Source organism: Entelurus aequoreus, linkage group LG01 (assembly GCF_033978785.1).
Source record: "Entelurus aequoreus isolate RoL-2023_Sb linkage group LG01, RoL_Eaeq_v1.1, whole genome shotgun sequence".
NCBI classification, from domain to species: domain Eukaryota; kingdom Metazoa; phylum Chordata; class Actinopteri; order Syngnathiformes; family Syngnathidae; genus Entelurus; species Entelurus aequoreus.
Window position 1 is genome coordinate 45958209 of NC_084731.1, and position 22890 is coordinate 45981098.

The 22890-nt window shown below is 43.2% G+C and overlaps 1 protein-coding gene across 7 annotated transcripts in view; it reads left to right on the forward strand.

The window, feature by feature from the left end:
* cacna1da (calcium channel, voltage-dependent, L type, alpha 1D subunit, a) overlaps positions 1–22890 on the forward strand; it is a 253309-nt gene that overhangs the window by 132616 nt on the left and 97803 nt on the right. For all 7 annotated transcript variants that reach the window (XM_062052679.1, XM_062052689.1, XM_062052698.1 and 4 more), the window contains exons 7-8: positions 19747–19943; positions 20244–20347. In XM_062052679.1, coding sequence (XP_061908663.1) covers positions 19747–19943; positions 20244–20347 — 301 coding nt within the window. The remainder of the gene's footprint in view (positions 1–19746; positions 19944–20243; positions 20348–22890) is intronic.

Below are 22890 nucleotides of genomic sequence, written 5' to 3' on the forward strand. Positions count from 1 at the left end.
TGAGGAGAAGGAGAAAGGTAAAATGATAACATGCATCGGAGAGCACCACAAAGAAAGGTGTAGGCCAGTTCATGGTACAAGGGCTGCATGCAGGTCAAGATAGCCCATTTCCAAGAATGCTATAGTGGCTGGACAGGCACTGGACATGTCCTGAACTCAGTGTCAGACGTGGCTGCCGAATACTTGGATGAAGTGAAGCAGCTGACAGATCTCATGCTGCCCCATCTGAAGACTGTCCTGGCCAGGCAGAGGATGGATGAGGAGACCTTCCCAATGGACCCTGTCAGTGAACAGGCTAGTAACATTGATGGCACCCCTGTGCACAACATTGGGATGGAGAGACAATGTGGCAAGGTGGACTACAAACTGAAGAAGTTGGGCACACTGAACGCAGTCAATAGGTCAATAATTTTACAGAAGAGCCAGGAGCTTCAGAGGTTTCAAGGCAGCAGCACAAGCAAAAAGGGAGGTTGAACTCAACTGGAGTAAATTCATGAAGGCAAAATTCGAGAGTAGGGCAGATGAGAAACAAGAGATGGCTCAAAGAAAGGAGAGTAAGAGACTAGACATGCTGGACACACTGAAATCTTTTGATGGCCCCTTCACGATAGTGGGGAAGTTGAAAAGTTCCTTGTGGATGAAAGTCTGCACAAGAATGCAAAGCTGCAGAGAATGAAGCTTGAGGTTCAGTTTGCCAGAGAAAGCACCAAGCTTCTGCCTAAAGTCAATCCTATCTTCACAATCCAGGTGACACTTCCCAGAAATGGCAAAAGTGCAATTCTCCAAGTCATAATGGATACTTAGAATTTTATGGTGGTGGTAAGTATTCATGAAAACAGGTAGCCTAACATTAGTGAATGGGTGAATTCTGGAAATAACCTAAAAATCTTACACAGTGCACCTTTAAGCAAGGGGTTTCTTTCGTGCTTTCAATTTTGCAAAATCATCCACCACATCATTGAAGTCCAACTCTCTTGTCAGCTCACTCTCAATTGCCATTAGAGATAACGCATTTAATCTTTTCTGAGTCATTCTTGTGCGCAGCTCATTTTTTACTCTTGACAAAAGAGAGAATGAGCGTTCTCCCTCACAGTTACTGACCGGTAGAGTGAGAAAAATCTGTAGCGCAATGTATGTATTAGGAAACGTAGGCTGTAGTCCAAAATGTATTATTGTTTTGAGCAGTCCTGAAGGGGTCCTCTCCTCATCAGTGTTGTTGAGCTGTATAAAAGATTTGAACTGTATAAGCTCCTGTCCAAGACTTTCATTGAGGTCAGATGGGTATGATTCAGTGAGAATCTTGGCCTTGTGAAGGACTGAAGCATTGGACTCTGTATCCAAAGAGAAAAGGACACTGAACAAATTGTTCAGATGTTTGTAGGCCTCCAGACGGTGATTAAGGCTTGAACTCAGTTGATCAATAGAGGCAATAAATGTCTCTATTTGAAACAGTTGCCTTCCCTCAAGCACAACATCTGGGGATGCTGATTCATCAGCAAACTTTTTACGTTTCCTCGTCCGTTCAGCCCTGTAAGATGGGGTGCCACCCAACATGTTTAAGGCTTTCTGCTCAAAATGATCAAATAGATCTCTTTGGGAGAGAACAAAGGTGCGCAGAGATTCCAGCAATCTAACTGCTGTACCAAGGTCCATGTCTGCTTTTTGAAGTTGCAGACTTGTGGCCTGAAATCTGGACAGAACAGTGTCCCAAAAGCCTGCCATGAAGGCCATCTCAAGTGAATCCAGCTTCCGCACTAGACTGTCAGCTTCAGTTCGTGTGTCTCGTTTCTCTGTGTCATCAGTGGAAATAACCTGTAGTGCTGCTTTTATTTTACTGTAGTTCTGCCACAGTGCTTTGGTAGATTCTGCACGGCAACTCCAACGCGTGTTGGATAAAGCTTTAAGTGTGAGATCTATGTTGGAATTGCCAAATACCCTGTCCCATCGGTGTGTGGATGCAGTTGTGAAGTTGTAAATAGACTGAATCAAGTCAAAATACTTAGAGACTTCATTTCCACATCTGTCAATGCTGTTGACTCCCACCAAATTCAAAGAGTGAGCTGCACATGGAATATAGTGTATTAATGGGTTGCTTTTCTTTAAGTGAGCCTGCAACCCATTATACCTCCCTGACATGTTGCTGGCATTATCATAAGCCTGCCCCCTGCAATTTGACAGCTCTAACCCTAGATTTTCCAACACAGACATGACACAGTTAGCCAAACTTTCACCTGTATGGCTAGTAATGGGCTCAAAACCCACAAAGCGTTCAACAACACTGCCCTCTTTGCTAACAAAACGGAATATGAATGTCAATTGGTCCACATGAGATAAATCTGGGGTTGAATCCACAATGATAGAGTAGTATTTGCTTGCTTGCAGTTCATCTGCTATAGCCTGTTTGGTTTTTGCACCCATCAATTCAATGAATTCCTCACAAATGGTGGAGGACAGATATGAGGTATTACCTCGACCCATCTGCCCAAACTTTCTGATGTGATCCTTTAGAAAGGGATCAAATTCAGCCAGGACCTCCAGAATACCAAGGTAGTTCCCATTGAGAGGAGACCCTAACGATTCATTTTTACCCCTAAATGCAAGGCCCCTTTCTGCAAGGAATTTAATGACTGCAACAACTCTTTGTAACACCTGCCTCCAATAGCTGCTCTCTGCCTGAAACTGTTTGAACAGGTCTGCATCAACTGTGGCACCTTTGGCGCGGTTCAAGACTGCTTGCATGCAGGTTATGTGCTCAGCACTTCGCTCATGTTCACCAAATCTTTCTGAGTGTTTCCAATCACAATAGCCTGTCACAAAAGAATGCGTTTTTGGGGAAAACAGTTTGCATGCAAAGCAGTAAACATTACCAGTAGAGGGAGAGTACATCAGCCACTCTCTTTGTACTCGTTGTCCATTGGGCAAGTGTGAAGTAAAATGTTCATTGTTTAGGCATCGGGTTTTGCCTCCTAGCCCACTGTTCCTCACAGAAGCTGGATAATGGCTGTGACGGTTGTGAAATGATTTTGCACCTCTTTGAATAAGAACTTCCTTCATTGACTCAGTGAGGGTCTCAGCCCATTTAGCGGGATCACTAGGTAGAGTTGTCACTGTAGATGGTGTTGAAGAAAGATTCAGCTCATTTTCTATGCTGTCCAGAGGTGCAGTGACCTCACATTCATCCGAGCAACTGGCTACTGCTGAATTGGTTGAATCATAAGCATCAGAAGCATTTGGTTCAGTGTCTACACTTGTAGTGGTCTCAGGATCTTGGGAGCTACATGCTAGCTCAGGTGCATTGCTAACCTTAGCTGAATTTGCAGTAGCATTTATAGAATTGCTTTCAGCAGATGTCTTTGTACTGAAGAAGCTGGAGATATTTGGAACACTCTCAAGTAAAACTGATTCCTTTTTTTTCTTTTCTTGCTGAATTTTTTTTCTAGCTCCTCCACTTAAACGTTTATGATCCATATTTCCCTTCTTTCTTTGCACATTGGCTCTTTGCCTATCACAACAGATAAACCAACTATGTGTGTGTGTGTGTGTGTGTGTGTGTGTGTGTGTGTGTGTGTGTGTGTGAGTTTGTTTGTGTGTTTATGATCGGTGCTGCTTCCTTCAAGTGTGTGAGGTGATTTAGAAAACTAGCAACCCAGCATCAACACTCCAAAGCAGAGAATAACAGCTTACTAGCATAGACAATTGAGAGCAGAGAATCAACTGATTCGTCTGATAGACAGCAGGAGAGCAGAGTGGTCAGTGATGATCGAATCAAGAAAATGTCTAAATGGCAAGGGAACAGACTGATTTGTACTGAGGAGAAAGAGAGAGAGAGCCAATTACAGTGAAATATATTCCAAAAGAGCCAAGTGACTAGCTGAAGGCAGGGACAAATGCCTTGGAGTGACCAACAAGAGTGCAAAGTACCAAATGGCAAAATGTGGAAAGACCAACAGGCAGATCTGCTTTTACCTCTTATCTTCACAACCAAAAAGTTGCTAAATGATGTTTTCAGTCGCTAGCCAGGTATGGCCAAAAGACGCGAAATCTAGCGGCAAAGTCGGTCAATCACACTGACAGTGAAACAAATATTTTGAAAAGATAATAATTGTACACCTTTGTGCACTTTAGTCTTCTATCTAAATATTTTCACAAAGGACACCAAGGCAGCTTGCTAGCTATGATGGGAGCAACAATGTCTGATAGACAGCAGGAGAGCAGAGTGGTCAGTGATGATCCAATCAAGAAAATGTCTAAATGGCAAGGGAACAGACTGATTTGTACTGAGGAGAAAGAGAGAGCCAAGTACAGTTAAATATATTCCAGAGCCAAGTGACTAACTGAAGGCAAAGACAACAGCCAGATACCTTAGCAGAGACCAACAAGAATTCAAAGTACCTAATAGCAAGATGGCGAGACCAACACAATAAATTGTATTAGGATTTAATTTATTAACGTTAATCTTAACAGCCAAAAAGTTGCTGAATAATGTTTGTAGTCGCTAGCCAGGTATGCCCAAAACAAGAGTCGCTAAACCTAGCAGCAAAGTTGCTTAATTGCAACACACTCTAGGATTCAGGGGAATTAAGGATAATAAAGATATTAATTGTACAACTTTTTGTACTTTTTTTCTAGTTTTTTGAGTCGCCAGCCATGTATGGCCAAAAGTCGCTAATTGAATGCCAACGTTGCTTAATCGCCAACACACTGGGACTCACTGAAGGACTGACTGAATAAAAAAGATAATTAAGATAATTGTGTACTTTTCTCTTCTGATATTTTCTCTAAGGACCCCAAGCTATCTGCAAGCAGCAATAATGTCTGACAGACAGGAGAGCAGAGTGGTCAGTGATGAATGGCAAGGGAACAGGCTGATTTGTACTGAGGAGAAAGAGAGAGAGAGAGCCAATTACAGTGAAATATATTCGAAAAGAGCCAAGTGACTAGCTGAAGGCAGGGACAAATGCCTTGGAGTGACCAAGAAGAGTGCAAAGTACCAAATGGCAAAATGTGGGAAGACCAACAGGAAGATCTGCTTTTACCACTTATCTTCACAACCAAAAAGTCGCTAAATGATGTTTTTAGTCGCTAGCCAGGTATGGCCAAAAGACGCGAAATCTAGCGGCAAAGTCGGTCAATCACACAGTGAAACAAATAATTTTAAAAAGATAGTAATCGTACAATGTCTTGTACTTTTGTCTTCTTTCTTAATATTTCTCAAAGGACACCAAAATGTCGCTATCTGCAGGCAGCTTGCTAGCTATGATGGCAGCAACAATGTACCTTAGAGTGACTGACCAACAAGAGCTCAAAGTACCTAATGGCAAAATGTGGAGAGACAGACACAATAAATTGCATTAAGATGAAGAGAACTGTTGCTATTATTAATCTTAACATCAACCAGAAAGTCGCTAAATGTCACCAGCCAGGTATGGCCAAAAGTCGCTTAATTGGCCACACACAGTAACAGAGAAACTAACAAAAAAAAGATCATAAAGATAATAGTTGTACAACTGTGTGTACTTTTGTCTTCTTTCTAAATATTTTCCCAAAGGACACCAAAATGTTGCTATCTGCAGGCGGGAGCGTGCCTATGTTCCCCGGGTCCTATGTTCCCCGGGTCCTATGTTCCCCGGTTGTTCCTGGGTCTTTGTATGCGACCGGGGAACTTAGGACCCTTTTTCTAAAAAAGGGTCCTATGTTCCCTGCATTGTATCTGGCGAAATTGCGAAATTGTGCCCTGACCAAAACCATCCCTAAACCTAACCTGTCACAGGGCGTTGTGGAGCACTTTTTTTTGGCGAAATTGTGCCCTGACCAAAACTATCCCTAAACCTAACCTGTCACAGGGCGTTGTGGAGCACTTTTTTGGCGAAATTGTGCCCTGACCAAAACCATCCCTAAACCTAACCTGTCACAGGGCGTGCGGCAGCAGATAGAGCAACTCAAACGCGAACTTCCTTCCTTCGACAACTTAAACGCGTCTCTGTCATGCGTGTCTGCGTGCGTCTTACTTAGTCGCGCATTGGAAGCAGCGGGGAACATAGAACCCTTTTCTGGAAAAAGTGTTGTACGTTCCCCGCAGCGGGGAACATAGAACCCTTTTTTTTAAAAAGGGTCCTTAGTTCCCCGGTAGAGGGGAACATAGGACCCGGGTAACATAGGGACGGGGAACATAGGGATGACCCGCTGCAGGCAGCTTGCTAGCTATGATGGCAGCAACGATGTCTGCCAGACAGGAGAGAGTGGTCAGTGACGATCGAATCGAGAAAATGACAAAATGGGTCAAAGACCAAAAAGTTATTAACTGACAGCAGTGACAAATGTCAGACTGTAAACTTTCTCGAAAGAAAAGGACAAAATGGGAAGATGCTGATAATAACAGCAAAATGGAAAATATAAGAATTTCCAAGTAATGCTCAACTCAAGTGTGTGTGTGTGTGTGTGTGCGCGCGTTAAACTTCTTGTTGAATGATTTCAAATTATCTCTGAGTCTGAACTGAGGGAAAGGAAACCAAATTTTGAGCAGTCTCTCACGAGTTCAAAATACCAAATGAGGAGATTCTAAAAGAACAGACCGGTTTATGAAAGACTTGATGGGGGAGGGGCACAGCTAAGAATACTTGAGTGAGATTCTGTGATCCAAATTCGAGATAGAGCTTTTTGATAATGATAATTTGTCAGAGTAAGGTTGTGTAATCAAAATTTGAGAATGAGCTTTGTCAATCAATCAAGAATATTTGCATTAAGTTCTGTGATCAAAATTCAGAAACAACCTTTAATAATTGATAAAGAATATGTGAGTGAGGTTGTGTGATCCATCCAATTTGAGAATTAGCTTTGATAATAATGATTGAGAGCCTCTGGCCCTCTGTGGATCATGGCCGCGGGGCCAATTTTGCCTGGCCCCTTGGGGCCTCTGTGGGTCGTGGCCGCGGGGCCAAGTTGGCCTGGCCCCTTGGGGCCTCTGACCCTCTATGGATCGGGGCCAAGTTGGCCTGACCCCTCGGGGCCTCTGGCCCTCTATGGATCATGGCCGCGGGGCCAAGTTGGCCTGACCCCTTAGGACCTCAGGCCCTCTGTGGGTCGCGGCCGCGGGGCCAAGTTGACCTGGCCCCTTGGGGCCTCTTACCCTCTATGGATCGTGGCCGCGGGGCCAAGTTGACCTGGCCCCTTGGGGCCTCTGGCCTTCTGTGGCTCGCGGCCGCGGGGCCAAGTTGGCCTGGCCCTTTGGGGCCTCTGGCCTTCTGTGGGTCGTGGCCGCGGGGCCAAGTTGGCCTGGCCCCTTGGGGCCTCTGACCGTCTATGGATCGTGGCCGCGGGGCCAAGTTGACCTGGCCCCCTGGGGCCTCTGACCCTCTATGGATCGTGGCCGCGGGGCCAAGTTGGCCTGGCCCCTTGGGGCCTCTGACCGTCTATGGATCATGGCCGCGGGGCCATGTTGGCCTGGCCCCTTGGGGCCTCTGGCCCTCTGTGGGTCGCGGCCGCGGGGCCAAGTTGACCTGGCCCCTTGGGGCCTCTTACCCTCTATGGATCATGGCCGCGGGGCCAAGTTGGCCTGGCCCCTTGGGGCTTAAGATTATTATTTTTGCAAAAGTAGTTTTGCTTGGGTCGCGGCCGCGGGGCCAAGTTGGCCTGGCCCCTTGGGGCCTCTGGCCCCCTGGGCCTGGGCCCGGTAGGCCCGGTCATTAATCCACCTATGTACCTCCCCCAAAGATTGTCTCATTCCACTGGAAAGGAGCCACTAACGAGCAGTGGTAGGAAAAATGGAAATACATAATATTTTACTAGTAACAAGTAATCTAATTAATTACTTTTATATAGGTTACAAGGCTGTTCTCTATGCGTTTGATGTAGCTTGGCACGCTCCATTTGATGCGGTTGTATGTCAACAAGACAGTGACAGAAGCACAGCAAGTTCAAAGCAGGAAGTAACTTTTAACTAATGCGAGCAACAACCAGCACCACACTAAAATTAACTTGATATAAAATAAGAAGAGGCAACATCACGCAGCAAACAACAAACAATATGTAAGTACACGCACACACACACGCCCTCGCTGACGACACCCTTCACTTGGCGACAGGCACCACCTTTAAAGGCACACACTACTCATGAAACATCTCTCAATTGCTTATGCCAGATATTAGAATTTTTTGTTTTTGTTTTTTAAGTAATGCATTAATTACTTTCCCTAGTAATTAATTACATTTAATTAAAGTGTAATTATGTTAGTAATTTAATTACTTTTTTGGGAAAGCAACTAGTAAATATAATGAATTACTTTTTAAAAGTAATTTGTTGCACACTGCTAACGAGTTATACCATGGTTATACCATGAATTGATTTACGTGGACCCTGACTTAAACAAGTTGAAAAACTTATTGGGGTGTTACCATTTAATGGTCAATTGTATGGAATATGTACTGAACTGTGCAATCTACTAATACAAGTTTCAATCAATCAATCAATCAGTTATTTTCCAACGAGGCAGGAAAAGACCTATTCAGCCCTTTTAGAAATGTGCGACGTTGCATTCGCGATAATTCACGCAAATTGTAAAATCGCTGGCTGAGGCAATGTAAGAAGAATAAGCCTCAAACCATTGCAACTTTTGGCGCAACTTTTTGGAGAAAGCTGCGATGAAATCAAGCCTTTTAAAGTGACTGTTAGCAACTTGATCAAAGTTAAATTTTTCAAACCAAAAAAATTGCTTATGTTACCATTAGTAGTAAAATAACATTATATATTACAGTAATTTCCGGACTATAAGCCGCACCTGACTATAAGCCGCACCAGCCAAATTTAGGGGAAAATACAGATTGCTCCATATATAAGCCGCACCCGACTATAAGCCGCAGGGTTTTGATGTGTAATTACCGTAGTATATAGGGGTTCCTGCTACCACGGAGGGGATTGTCCGGACAGAGATGACTGTTTGGGAACGCAAAGCGTCCCATTTATTAACAATAAATCTTTCAATCATTCAATCAAACTTTCACATCTTTGACATGGCGAACAGCATTCGTGCAGAGTACAAATAATACAACGGTGCAAAGTAATACAAAGTGCTCGCCTGTACGTTATCAAAATAACCAGCCTAACAAAAGTCAGTCTTTAATCATTGTGTCATCGTCTTCCTCCTGCGTACTAAAACCACCGAAATCCTCTTCGTCGGTGTCAGAGAAGAACAGGCCGTAAATAAGCCGCACCCTTGTATAAGCCGCAGGGACCAGAACGAGGGGAAAAAGTAGCGGCTTATAGTCCGGAAATTACGGTATATAGAGTTATTGATCATATTGAAAGGGGTCATGTTATGAATTTTCTATACATTTAAAACACTTACTTGTGGTCGACATAAAATGAACTGGAAATCTCATATAAAAAATATGCAACATAATGTGGCAAGAAATATTTCAATAATAAGGAAAGCAAAATATGTTCTGGACTAAAAATCACCTCATATTCTCTACTGCCCACTAGTGTTACCATATCTAAGCTCATGTGCAGAAATAATTACAAATGTGCGCTTCATTCACTATCCGTGTTACAAAAAAGATCAGTCAGAATAATACATAATGTTGGATATAGAGAACATACAAACCCTTTATTTATTGAATCAAAAATCTTGAAATTCAACGATTTGGTAAATTTGCACACAGCTAAAATTATGTACAAAGCAAACTGGATCATATTAGTACATGGTCAAAATGTTGCATAGATTATATTTTACAGACCATCTTCAAGCTGCTTTCTGTCTTTTATCAACACCTGCTTTTTAAGTCTTAAACAAGTCAACTATGTTTGATAATGCAGTTATTATGTCATCCATCATCTTGTAAAGAGCACACATATCTATCACTGTGTTTCTATTCATTATAATTACACTCAGCTGGAAATATCATATATGCATTCATGTACAGAGCGCAGACCTTTAAAATGATATATCATTTCAAACATTATATCAATCAATAAAATAATTTAGCATGTTATGTGGGTCTGCATTTTGTTACAATAGAAATAGTTTTGTGTTTATGTTGCACCAAACATATTTGAGTGACGGACCAGAGGTTGACAGCTACTGACCTAAGTGTCTGTGTTGTGTGAACAATAAAAATACAAAGATTTAGTGATAAAGTGTAATGCTCAATTGACCAGTTGTAGAGTGAAGAGAGAGAACTAACTGAAACACATTTAGGTAAGGTGTCTATTAATGCCACATCCCAAACGCACCACAATGGAGTGACGTCAGACGGCTACGGCCCTGTCAGAGGATTTTATCGTGCGTCAAAGCAACTTTATTAATTATTGCATTATTTAAATTTTCCATTTATTTTAGTAGATTATTATTGGCCTGTGGATTAATGGATGACACAAGTATGGTTGATGGAGCGCGGTAGCGTCGGTTGTGGCGTCCACATGAAACTGTATAACTCTTATTAGCGTGCGTGACTTTGAGGGACTTTTGAGGATGAATTGTTGTTTTACAAACTTTTGTGTGGTGTTGCTTCCCATTTGTAATTAGTCAATGCTGACAGCGTGTCATAATTACCATGGTCAACTGGACAAAAAAAATACAGATAGCAGTATCGTTAGTCCAGAAGCTTCACGGTCCAGGAGGACCGACCCAATTAAGAACAAGTACTAAAAAATATCGGTACTCAGTACTCTAGATTGGAGTAATGGTTAGTTTTAGCTAACCTGACTCTCGACAGATCCTTGTAGTTCACTGAGCTCCACACAAGGATCTGGGCTCGAGGGCATTGCGAACTCCTTCAAGATAGCAAAAAATAATGAACCAATCAGGATCGCCGGGCGAGATTTCAAAAATGTGACGTAACGCCAAAGCGACTGTTTGATTCAAACAACAATGGCGCCACGCAGCTAGGAGTCGTGTGCTAACATTGATTCTGTTATAGCAACTGTTTTGCGTCATCGATCGTCTACTGACATTGCTGCGTTGTTTCAGTAAAAGTTCTCTTAACTTTTCGCTCTGTCGTTATCCAATATGTTGGCTGTTCTGTTTTGGATTTCCCAGCGTCGCTTTCATCAGTGTCACGGGTTGATTTGATTTGGATGTGAATGGTTGAAGTAGCACGTCATTCAAGATAACGGACAAGTGGTTTATCCAGTCACATACAATTATTTTTTTACTAGGCCCCGCCTTCTGAAGTACATCTCCTATTGAGAAGTCCCAGATCCTTGTGTGGAGCTCAGCGAACTACAAGGATCTGGCGAGAGTCAGGTTAAGTTTAAGCTAAGGTAAGAGTGTGTTTATAAGTTATTAAACTATCACTCTATGCTTGACGGAAAACCTCAAGTTTAGTCGCACACTACTTGCCTTCCAGCTTTCTACACAATAGTTTAAGAGCTCTGGTTTCTTCCGTGAACCCGGGGATATGCGTTTTCGGGGCCTTTTTTAGCTTTAGCGCTGCTATATACTATCAATGGCGTTGCACAGGGCATCGTTAAAGTTGTTAGTGAGGTTATAGATCAGACCTGGGCATTCTGCGGCCTGCGGGCCGTATCCGCCCCTTTGTGCGTCCCTGTCCGGCCCGCGTGAGGCCAATTATAAATTACAAAATAAATTTTAAAAAGTATCTATGTCGAGTGTGCAATACAACGGTGCTGCTTTTGTTTTGAAAATCGTTATTTGTATTACTTCCGTGTGGACGTATGCGTGATTGTGAGTGAATGTGAACAACTGCAATTACAAAATAAAGTTGAAAAAACATCTATGTCCTGCGCGCAATACAACTGTGCTGCTTTTATTTTGAAAAGTATTATTTATGGGCGTGTGTCCGTGTGTAATCTGCGAGTGAAGGTGCACATGCAGCGACAAGTGATGCACGGTTTACACCCGAGACGCCAAAAAGAGAAAAGTTGATGAGGAATGCCGTGTTTTCAACAACACATGAACTGCAAAGCAACGTCCCCTCACCTAAGGTGCGTGCCTGCGCAATTGCGCACTGCTCAAGCGTCTGCTGCGCGCAGCAAGTATATGCCGCGCACCAAATCAAATCCCATCTGAATTATAAACAAAATAAACATATTTATTCTATGGAATTTTGCAATGCAACTTTGAGTGACAGTGACAACAAGCGGCCCTAACGGTGTTCATCAACACCGTTCAATTGAACACCGTTCAATTATTGTAACGTCTATCGAGATGCTTCGAGGACAGGAATTATATAGATCACTTTATTGAACAAAACTGTTTATATTCGGACATAACCACACCAAAAACATGAGTAAAACAATTCTATCTCGAAAAACTAGTCATTTTCTGCCGTACAAACCAGGCCAAAACCAACTTGTCATCTGTCACCAACACGCATAGCACTAAACCACTGGTGTGTTTAAGGCCACACAAAAAGTCGGACAACTCAAACACCACACAAAGTTACACTATGACTCCTCAGTCATACGTGTGCTTATTTTACTGTCATTTATTATTAATGTTAATTTATATATATTAGTCATGGAATGCTGTTACACACACTATGTTGAAGTATTACTATTATTATTATTATTATTATTATTTATCTTACGGTATATATCAAAAATAATATTGAGCAAAATTTAATTGAAATATTGTCGATGTGGCCCTCCAGCAGTGCTCGGGTAGCTCATGCGGCCCCCGGTAAAAATTAATTGCCCACCCCTGTTATAGATAGAGCCCACATAATTTGGGAATGGTGCCATTAACTAGGGCAGTAGGCCAGCGAGAGTCGTAGTTGTGGCAGCATTAATGGTATGGCTGCTATAGCATTGATCATTAGTAGCTTGTTGACAACGAGTCAGAACTTTACATTTTAAAAGGTATTAATCAGACATTACTTTAGCGTATGGGAGTACCATAACTTTGGAGGTAGTGACACCCCGGACAAGCACTAGATCTATCGTATTACCTTTGCAATGTGTGGGTTCATTTATTATTTGTGTAAAACCACAGCTATCAATTATAATCTGGAGAGCTATGCGTGGAGGATCTGATTGGGTATTCATATGGATATTAAAATCGCCCATTATAACTCTTATTATCTGCATGCGTCACTAGATCAGCAACAAACTCTGAGAATTTGCTGATGAAGTACGAATAGGGCACAGGGGGGCGATAGATAACAGCCAGATTGAGAGGGAGCGGTGTGACAGACCTCATAGTAAGCACCTCAAATTATTTATATGTATTACTCAGGTTAGGGCTAAGGTTAAGGTTTTTATCATAAATTAGTGCGATCCCTCCACCCCTTTTACGGAGACGAGCAACATTTGATAGGATAGGATAGGATAGGATAGGTCTTTATTGTCATTGCACAAGTACAACGAAACTTTGTTTTCAGCACAAACCCGTTCAAGATTAGACAAACAAACAGTGTACAGGGTTACAGAACAGGAACGCTGATGGGTCGCCACAAGGCGCCCCGTAAAAGATGGGAAAAAGGTCAACGCTGGGGAAGGATGAGTAAAAAAATACAATCTAGACTGGGCTTCTAGGGGGGCCCAGTCTGGAGTGGGAAAAAACCTCCATAGCAAAGCACATATACATATTACAACGTAGATCTCGAGATATCTAGCAACAGGGGGGAGGAAGTGGGGGGGTCATGGTGGCAGGCCGCAGCTCTCAGGCGCTGCCCATCCTTCCATCACCCCTATGGGATTTGCGTCGAGGGCGATGGATTGGGGGTGGAGTATGTGTGTGTGGCGTATATTTTTGTGGACGCATGTGTGTGTGTGTGTGTAAGACTTAGACTTAGACTTCCTTTTTATTGTCATTCAAATTTGAACTTTACAGCACAGATAAGAATGACATTTCGTTACATAAACTCATGGTAGTGCAGGATAAAAAAGCAATAAGGTGCATATATAAATAAATAAATATATATAAATAATATATAAATATATATATATAAAATATATAAATATATATAAATAAATAAATAGATTACTGTACAGATAAATATATTGCACTTTTCCACATGCGTCCACGTTTATGGATGTATGTTATATTGTCTTTTTTATTCCAGCAAGTTAATCCATTTTGGGGGGAGTTGAGGGGATAATTTAATTATGATGCGTTCAAGAGTCTTACGGCTTGAGGGAATAAGCTGTTACAGAACCTGGAGGTTCTGCTTCGGAGGCTGCGGAACCTCTTTTTAGAGTCCAGCAGTGAAAACAGTCCTTGGTGGGGGTGGGAGGAGTCTTTGCAGAATTACTGAGCCCTGGTCAGGCAGCGGCTTTTTGCGATCTCCTGGATAGGAGGAAGAGGAGTCCTGATGATCTTTTCCGCCGTCCTCACCACTCTCTGGAGAGACTTCCAGTCTGAGGTATTGCAGGCTCCAGTCCAGACAGACTGGAGCCTGTTGGTCAGCAGGCTCTCTATAGTGCCTCTGTAGAATGTGGTGAGAATGGGGGGAGGGAGCTGTGCTCTTTTGATCCGACGCAAAAAGTGCATGCGCTGCTGAGCTCTTTTTACAAGAGCTACGGTGTGTAGGGACCAGGTTATATTGTCAGTTATCTGCACCCCCAGGAACTTGGTGCTGCTTACTATCTCCACCGCTGTGCCGTTGATGTAGAGTGGAGCGTGGCTGGACTGGTGCTTCCTGAAGTCAACGATGATCTCCTTGGTCTTGATTGACATCCAGGACCAGGTTGTTGGTTCTGCACCAGTCAATCAGATGTTTCACCTCCTCCCTGTAGTCCATGTCATTTGTTGTCACGGATGAGGCCCACTACTGTCGTGTCGTCCGCATACTTCACAATGTGGTTAGTAGTGGACCTGGTGCAGCAGTCATGGGTCATCAAAGTGAACAGCAGCGGACTCAGGACGCAGCCCTGGGGGGAGCCGGTGCTCAGGGAGATGGCACTGGAGGTGTTGTTGCCCACTCTCACAGATTGGGGTCTGTTTGTGAGGAAGTCAAGCAGCCAGTTGCAAAGGGGGGTACTGAATCCAAGGAGGACCAGTTTGCTCACCAAGTGCTGCGGGATGATGGTGTTGAATGCTGAGCTGAAGTCCAGGAACAACATCCGCACGTGTGTGTCCTTTCCTTCCAGATGTTCTAAGCTCAGGTGGCGTGCATAGGAGATGGCGTCCTCTGTGGAGCGGTTAGGGCGATAAGCAAACTGGTATGGGTCGAATGTGGAAGGAAGTCTGGAGACAATATCATCCTTTACCAGCCTCTCGAAGCACTTCATTATGATGGGGTGAGTGCAATGGGGCGGTAATCATTGAGGGAGGAGATTGTGGGTTTTTTTGGCACTGGAATGATTGTGGCCGTCTTAAAACATGATGGTACCACAGCCTGGGTCAGCGAGATGTTGAAGATGTCTGTGAGAACCCGAGCCAGCTGGTCTGCACATCCCTTAAGCACCTTGCCCGGAATGTCATCAGGTCCTGGTGCTTTCCGGGGGTTCACTCTCCTCAGGGTTTTCCGGACATCCGCTATATCCAGGTTGAGCGGCTGCTCATCAGGGCGAGGGATGGATTTTTTCGCCGGAGTGGTGTTAAGTGCCTCAAACCTTGCAAAGTAGTTGTTAAGGTCATCTAGGAAGCTGATACTGTTGTCACAGGGACAGGGGGCAGCTTTATAGTCCGTGATGACCTGTATGCCCTGCCACATTCGTCTAGTGTTTGTAGGGTTCTCAGAATCAGAATCAGAATCAGAATAGTTTTATTGCCATTGTTTGAGAACGGGTTCACAAACTAGGAATTTTTCTTCTCGAAGAAGTCCTGCACTTTCTGACTGTGAGCACGCTTTGCAACCTTAATGGCACGATTCAGGTTAGCTCTGGCTAATTTTAATGCCACCGTGTCGCCAGACTTGAAAGCCTTGTTCCGAGCCTTCAGCATTGCACGTACCTCACTGTTCATCCAGGGTTTCTCGTTGGCCCGTGTGGTGATGTTCTTGATCACACTGACATGCACTTCTGAATGTATGCGGACACAGACTCTGCATACTCCTCCACACATGTGTGGTGATTTTTGGTGGCGGCTGCTTTGAACTTTCCCAGTCTGTGGTTTCGTAGCAGTCTTGTAATGCTGACATTGCTCCCTCTGGCCAGCTCCTCACCTGCTTCACTGTAGCTTGCTTCCTGATCAGCAGGGGCTTGTATGTAGGAATTAGCATCACAGATAGATGGTCTGAGGAGCCGAGGTGGGGGCGTGGTGCAGCTTTATACGCCTGTTTAATATTACTATAAACCAAGTCCAATCTGCTTCCACCCCTGGTTGCAAAATTCACATATTGATGGAAATGAGGGAAAACTGTTTTCATGTTAGCTTGATTAAAATCCCCTGCCACGATGAAAACTCCCTCTGGATGTGTAGTTTGCAGTTCATTGATGGAGAAGTACAAAGCATTCAAAGCTTCTTTGGTGTTAGCACTGGGGGGAATGTACACTGCTGTGAAGATCATAGCACTGAATTCCCTGGGTAAATAAAATGGCCTGCATTTTATAGTTAATAGTTCAACATCAGGAGAGCAGTGACGTGATACTATCTTCCCATTGTTGCACCAGTTATTATTGACGCATATACAAACACCACCGCCTCGGGATTTACCAGTGAGAGATCTACTCCTCTCCGCCCGAAACATAGTTAGCCACTCCATGCTAACTGCCTCGTCCGGAACGGTTGGTTTCAGCCACGTTTCTGTTAGAAATATGGCGCAGCAGTCCCTCATCTCGCGTCTTGCATTTAAATCCAGCTTCAGGTAGTCCAGTTTGTTCTCCAGGGAGCGGACGTTTGAAAGCAGGATGGAAGGAAGCGGCGTTCTGTGGGGATTAGCCTTTAGCTTTGTTGTTAGCCCCGCTCGGCATCCCCGCTTCTGCTTCCGATTACACCGCTTATGTGTTTTCCGTTGACGGTCCCCGCTGGTACTTGACTCCGCTGCGTCAAAGGCCGCTGGATGTAGCCGGGGAAGTATTCCCATGCTAGCGAGGAGGTCCAACGTACACGCATCTTTCAGTCCAAAACGGCCCGATCTATCCACATCCAGAATTGTCTGGCGGTCGTATGAGACCACGGAGTGTCCACGCTGTAAGCCAGCCATGAAATTTGAAGAATTGTCCGGTATTTTTGCCAAATTGTTCTATACTACCATGAGCATCTGCAAGCCGCAGTCCGCCAGGGCGCCGCCATCTTGAAGCCAACCGCGTGTCTCTGTTCCGCGGCCTTGATGTCGTGCAGCCGATAAGTCCAAAGTCAACAACAACAGGTGTGTGTCCATGAGAGACAAGGAGGGAGTTTGTTGTGTCTTCGCCGCACTGTCCTTCGGGAGAGTCTCGAAGCCAGGGAAACAATCCAAGTTAGAATGTTTTGTATATGAGTGAAAATAAAATGTGCTTTTCACTATATATTGTCTATAACTGCTCCTCAAAATCCTGCGGGGCAGACAGTCCGATGTGATCCAAAATCACAAGAGTGTCCACAGTTCTTCCCGCATCCTCCAATCATTTGTGACAGCTTTGGGGTACTTTGAAGACTGCCAGCAACTTCCAATTTGTCGACAAACCAGAGCAACGCTTACTCCAATCAGCAGATGTCCTGTTGTCATAATTCCGAATAGGTGGATATCTTCTTGTCCTCGACTGAAAAGGGTCGCCAGGCACGCGGCACTCCTTCTTCTCCCAAGAGTCCATCGCGTGTCCAGCAACAACTGCTTCGTCACGACAAGCAGGTTCCCCCAAACCCAAGATCTTGTCAATTTCGTTGAGGCCAGTTAAATAGTTCCAATGTTTAGATTTGGAGAGCAGTGCAAAAAGAGACAACAAAAAAGTTAAGACAAGACAAAGAAGCAAGCAGGAAATATAAGGGAGAGGAAAGGGGAGCGTCCACCCTCGATGAGTGCCAGTGAGAACTGAGCTTGTATAGTTAGGGGTAGATGCCTCGTTAAGCGGAAAAAATTAATCTGGTTTTAGCCAAGTCTCAGTGGGACCAATGACATTAAGATTGTTGTCTCTAATGACCTCATTAACTAATAATGCTTTAGGACAGTGGTCCCCAACCTTTTTGTAGCTGCGGACCGGTCAACGCTTGAAAATTTGTCCCAAGGACAGGGGTGGGGGGGGGGGGGTGTATGGTATTTTTTTATTTTTTTTTATTTTTTTGTCATAAAGAAATACAATCGTGTGTGCTTACAGAGTGTATCTCTGCAGACTGTATTGATCTATATTGATATATAACGTATATATTGTGTTTTTTATGTTGATTTAATTTAAAAAATAAAATACATTTTTTTTAAATTTTTTTATTTCTTGTGCGGCCCGGTACCGATCGGTCCACGGACCGGTGGTTGGGGACCACTGCTTTAGGAGACAATAATCTGATGTTTAAAAAGCCCATATAACATGTAGTGGGCTATTTTGAGGCATTTTTGTTAATGGTATCTGTAGTACTGATATTAATAACATTACGTCTATCTCGCGTAGTGCGTCTCAAGTAATTGCGACCACATCTATGAATTGATACGTTGGGAATCTAAAGTTACAAAGTTACTCTGCTCTGATTTGTGGACACAGACCTCCAGCAAGGACAATCTATCCATGGGAAGGGTGCATGAGGAACAAGAAGCCATACTCGCGTTGTTTCTTTCACTGAGTCGAGTTCTTGCTATCTTTGCAGTGCAGGGGCTTTGGTCCAAGGCTAGCTTAGCTTCGCTAGTTCAGCAGCTAGCAAGCTGAAAGTGAAGCGGTGAAACAGAGAGAGTGGGTGCTTTGTAAGTTCAATAAGACTACTAAATGTGTTAGAGAAGGGCTGAAGAAAGCTGTAAAACAATTAGAAGCACACAGATAGAAAGATATCACTTAACTTTGAGCATCCTGTGTGAGCAGCGGTGGGTGTGAGCAGCGGTGGGTGTGAGCAGCGGTGGGTGCGAGCAGCGGTGGGTGCGAGCAGCGGTGGGTGCGAGCAGCGGTGGGTGCGAGCAGCGGGGTGCGAGCAGCAAGCTGCGGGTGCGAGCAGCGGCGGGTGTATATACTGTATTTCCACCATGCCGCCATGGTTTGATTTAAAATTTAACATTTTCGGGACTTTTGCAGATCTCAAACAAAAACAAGGAGCAATAGGTAGGAAAAGTTGGTATGCAATATAGCGTCCCTTTAAACTTAATTTGGCATGTGCATCTTTGACTTTTACTCTGCCTGCTATTACTATCTATTGTTTTGGATACTTTGATGAGTATTTTGGTTATTTATAATACGTTGTACAAGGCGAAATAATGATTAATCTGCGTAACTTTAAGCGCTCTTAAATATGGTACAAAGGTCAAATTCTTGGAAAGGATGAACAAGCCTCAGCTATTAACATTGTTAAATTATAATAATTTTAGTTAGATAACACATAATGTGAAAACATCTTTTTGACACAAATTCCCATCGTTGATTGCCTTAGACTGGGTTCCACCCTCGGGAAACCGTGGACTCTTTTTCTATAAAGAGATTAAATAATTATTTATTGTAGGCTCACTTTTGCAGAGACTTGTTTGTGGAGGTACCTTGTGACATACTTTGATGGAGTGAGACCAACACTGTGACATTTACCTGACTTGTTTTAAACTTGTGAAAACTTGACCTCTGACTATTCAATAAAAGAACGCAGGTAGAGTCTCTAACAGTATGCCGCACAGAACTGAAAAAGTCTCATTAAGTAAAGGTGAAACGTCTTCCCAAACCAGAGTCCAGTTGCCTCCACTCCAACTTTGCTGACATTTAACATGTGGCGTCTTACGTTTAATTTATCTCCTTTCATGAAGGCATGTTAGCAGAGGAGGATCCCGCTCCATGTGCGATCTCAGGGCACGGGCGGCAATGCCCCATCAATGGCACTGAGTGCAGGGAAGGCTGGCAAGGCCCCAACGGTGGTATCACCAACTTCGACAACTTCCTGTTCGCCATGCTGACGGTGTTCCAGTGCATAACCATGGAGGGCTGGACGGATGTGCTGTATTGGGTGAGTCCTCCCCACTACCACCCCCTGCTGTGTTGACTGTCATGCGCCTTCAGCCCGAACGTCGGCTTGAAACAAACGCACGGCAATGTGACATTCTGTTGATGAGGATAATTTCCCCAGGCAACTCATGTATTTGACTGGCTAAATATGATTGAGAGCATTTGACAACTAATGCAGTGTGTGTCCATACTACATACTTTTGCTGTGCCTTTTTAATATCTTATTTCATGATTTCCTCTCTCTTCACTCCTTTTTTCTCAACCCTCCTCTCTTCCTCTACGGCAATGCACGCTCCTCCAGATGAACGATGCTATGGGCTTTGAGCTTCCATGGGTGTACTTTGTCAGTCTTGTGATCTTCGGCTCCTTTTTCGTTCTTAACCTGGTTTTGGGTGTGTTGAGCGGGTAAGCACCTTCTCCTTATCGTGGACAGAGACCCTCCGCATGAGTGCAGGCCCGGGCGGTCTCTGTCCTTTGTGTTTGTGTCTGTTCATTGGCTGCTTCTGGCTCCCATAGGTCAACGACGCCATAGGATGGGAAACACCTTGGATTTATTTTGTTAGCCTCATCATTCTCGGCTCCTTTTTCGTGCTAAACCTCGTGTTAGGTGTCCTTAGTGGGTAAGAGGCAGACGTGTGCAGTGGCATTTTCTTTGCAGTGTGCAAATCCTGTTTGCTGTGGGTTGCTCCATGTAAAAATATTCTTCCTTATTTAAACACAGAACATTTTAAAGTCCCATATAGTGTTGTCCCAATACTAATATTTTGGTACCGGTACCAAAATGATTTCGATACTTTTATAAATAAAGGGGACCACAAAAAATAGCATTTTTGGCTTTATTTTAACAAAAAATCCTACGGTACATTAAACATATGTTTCTTATTGCAAGTTTGTCCTTAAATAAAATAGTGAACATACAAGACAGCTTGTCTTTTATTAGTTAGTAAGTAAGCAAACAAAGGCTCCTAATTTAGCTGCTGACGTATGCAGTAACATATTGTGTCATTTTTCATTCTATTATTTTGTCAACATTATTAAGGACAAGTGGTAGAAAATGAATTATTAATCTACTTGTTCATTTACTGTTAATATTTGCTTACTTTCTCTTTTAACATGTTCTATCTACACTTCTGTTAAAATGTAATAATCACTTATTCTTCTGTTGTTTGATACTTTACATTAATATTGGATGATACCACACATTTGGGTATCAATCCGATACCAAGTCGTTACAGGATCATACATTGGTCATATTCAAAGTCCTCAAGTGTCCAGGGACATATTTCCTGAGTTTATAAACATAATATAATTTTTTTTTAAATGAAAGAAGATGTTGTGATGCCAAAAAATATCGACGTAATCATAGTTATATCGACTAGATACGCTACTGTGCTTGGTATCATTACAGTGGATGTTAGGTGTTGATCCACCAATGGCGTTTGTTTACATTTTGACGCCGGTGAGCTACGGTGGGTATTGAAGCATGTTTAGCTATTCCTCGTCCTGCAGGGATGATACTTGTAAGAAACTTACTTTATTTGGCGCCATGGAGGCGAGGATTAGTGATTTAGAAGTAGCTAAAACACTGCCGACTGTGGCTGGACTTTAGCCGCTAGCTAGCTAGCCATGTCTTAAAGCACCTCTTCCTGAGGGCGTTTCAGTGTTATAACTTCACCTTTATCGTTAGTTTTTAAGCCAAAATGTGTCCGTTCTCCCTTTTCTGTCCACACACTGTATCTGCTTGTAAGTACTCCGTGATTGTGAACTGCGGAACATGCTCCTCTGCTCATAAACCAGCAATGACATGACGTGACGACAACGGGGGTGTGTGGGGGGTGGCAGACCGGTACTTTCCAGAGGCGGTATAGTACCGAATATGATTCATTAGTATCGCGATACTATACTAATACCGGTATACCATACAACCCTAGTCCCATATTATATAAAATTTACTTTTTTTAATGATATAATAAGAGCAGTAAAGCCTGTTTTTGAGCACCAAATGTGAGAAAAACCTATCAACTTCCTCATTTGTTTTCTCCACTTTCCAGAGGAGAGGCGCTCAAACGCTCACTTCTGAAGTTTTGGTTTTTCATGACCTCATGAAAGAAAAACCTTCCTCGTGATACTGCTTTTGACCCCTGGCTAGATAAGGCCAACTTGTATATACACCAAACACTTTCTAAAATAGTTGGCTTCGCTATAAATCTCAAAACAAAACCTACTGGCAGTCGGCTCTAGATGTGGCTCAGATGATAGAGCGATTGGGAGACTTGATGGTTACCGGTACAAATTCAGTTTCTGCCTTAAAGATTCTTGATCTCAATGGGAGATTACAGTATAAATACAATTTTAAAAAAAGCTGTGAGTTACATTTTTTTAGTGCCTAAGTTTAACTTGGCATAATTTTTCTGTTAAAATGTGAGTGTAGTTTATGCGTGTAGCTCACATAGCTATGCTAATGTTTGTGTCACACATTGTCATGTGTGATACATTGCATTTATTACGTTGGACAAGTGCTGAGTTAAAGTGTTTATGTAAAAAGTGTATGATAATACACAATAGAGCTTCTTGGAGACATACTCAGGGACAAGTGTGGACAAAGAAAGCTCATTAGCATTTAAGCTAACGTGTCCCTAGTAGGTAGGGTTGCCAACTTCCTGAAAAAAAATAAGGGACACCTTGTTGGCAGGGCCGGTGTTCCAAAAAAATGTGCTGCTTCATAAAAAAAAAAATGCAACCACTTGCATAATCCAATAGTTACAGTATCAACATGACTAATGGACGGATTTGGATAACATTTTCAGAAAATGTCCGAAATAGGTCCTGGAACAAGTGCTTTTGTAATTTTCATTATTATTCAAATATGAGCTCGTCAAAATACTTGACATTCATTCTGTCACCATACAGTGTAGACCAGTGATTCTTAAACTGTGGTACAGGTACCA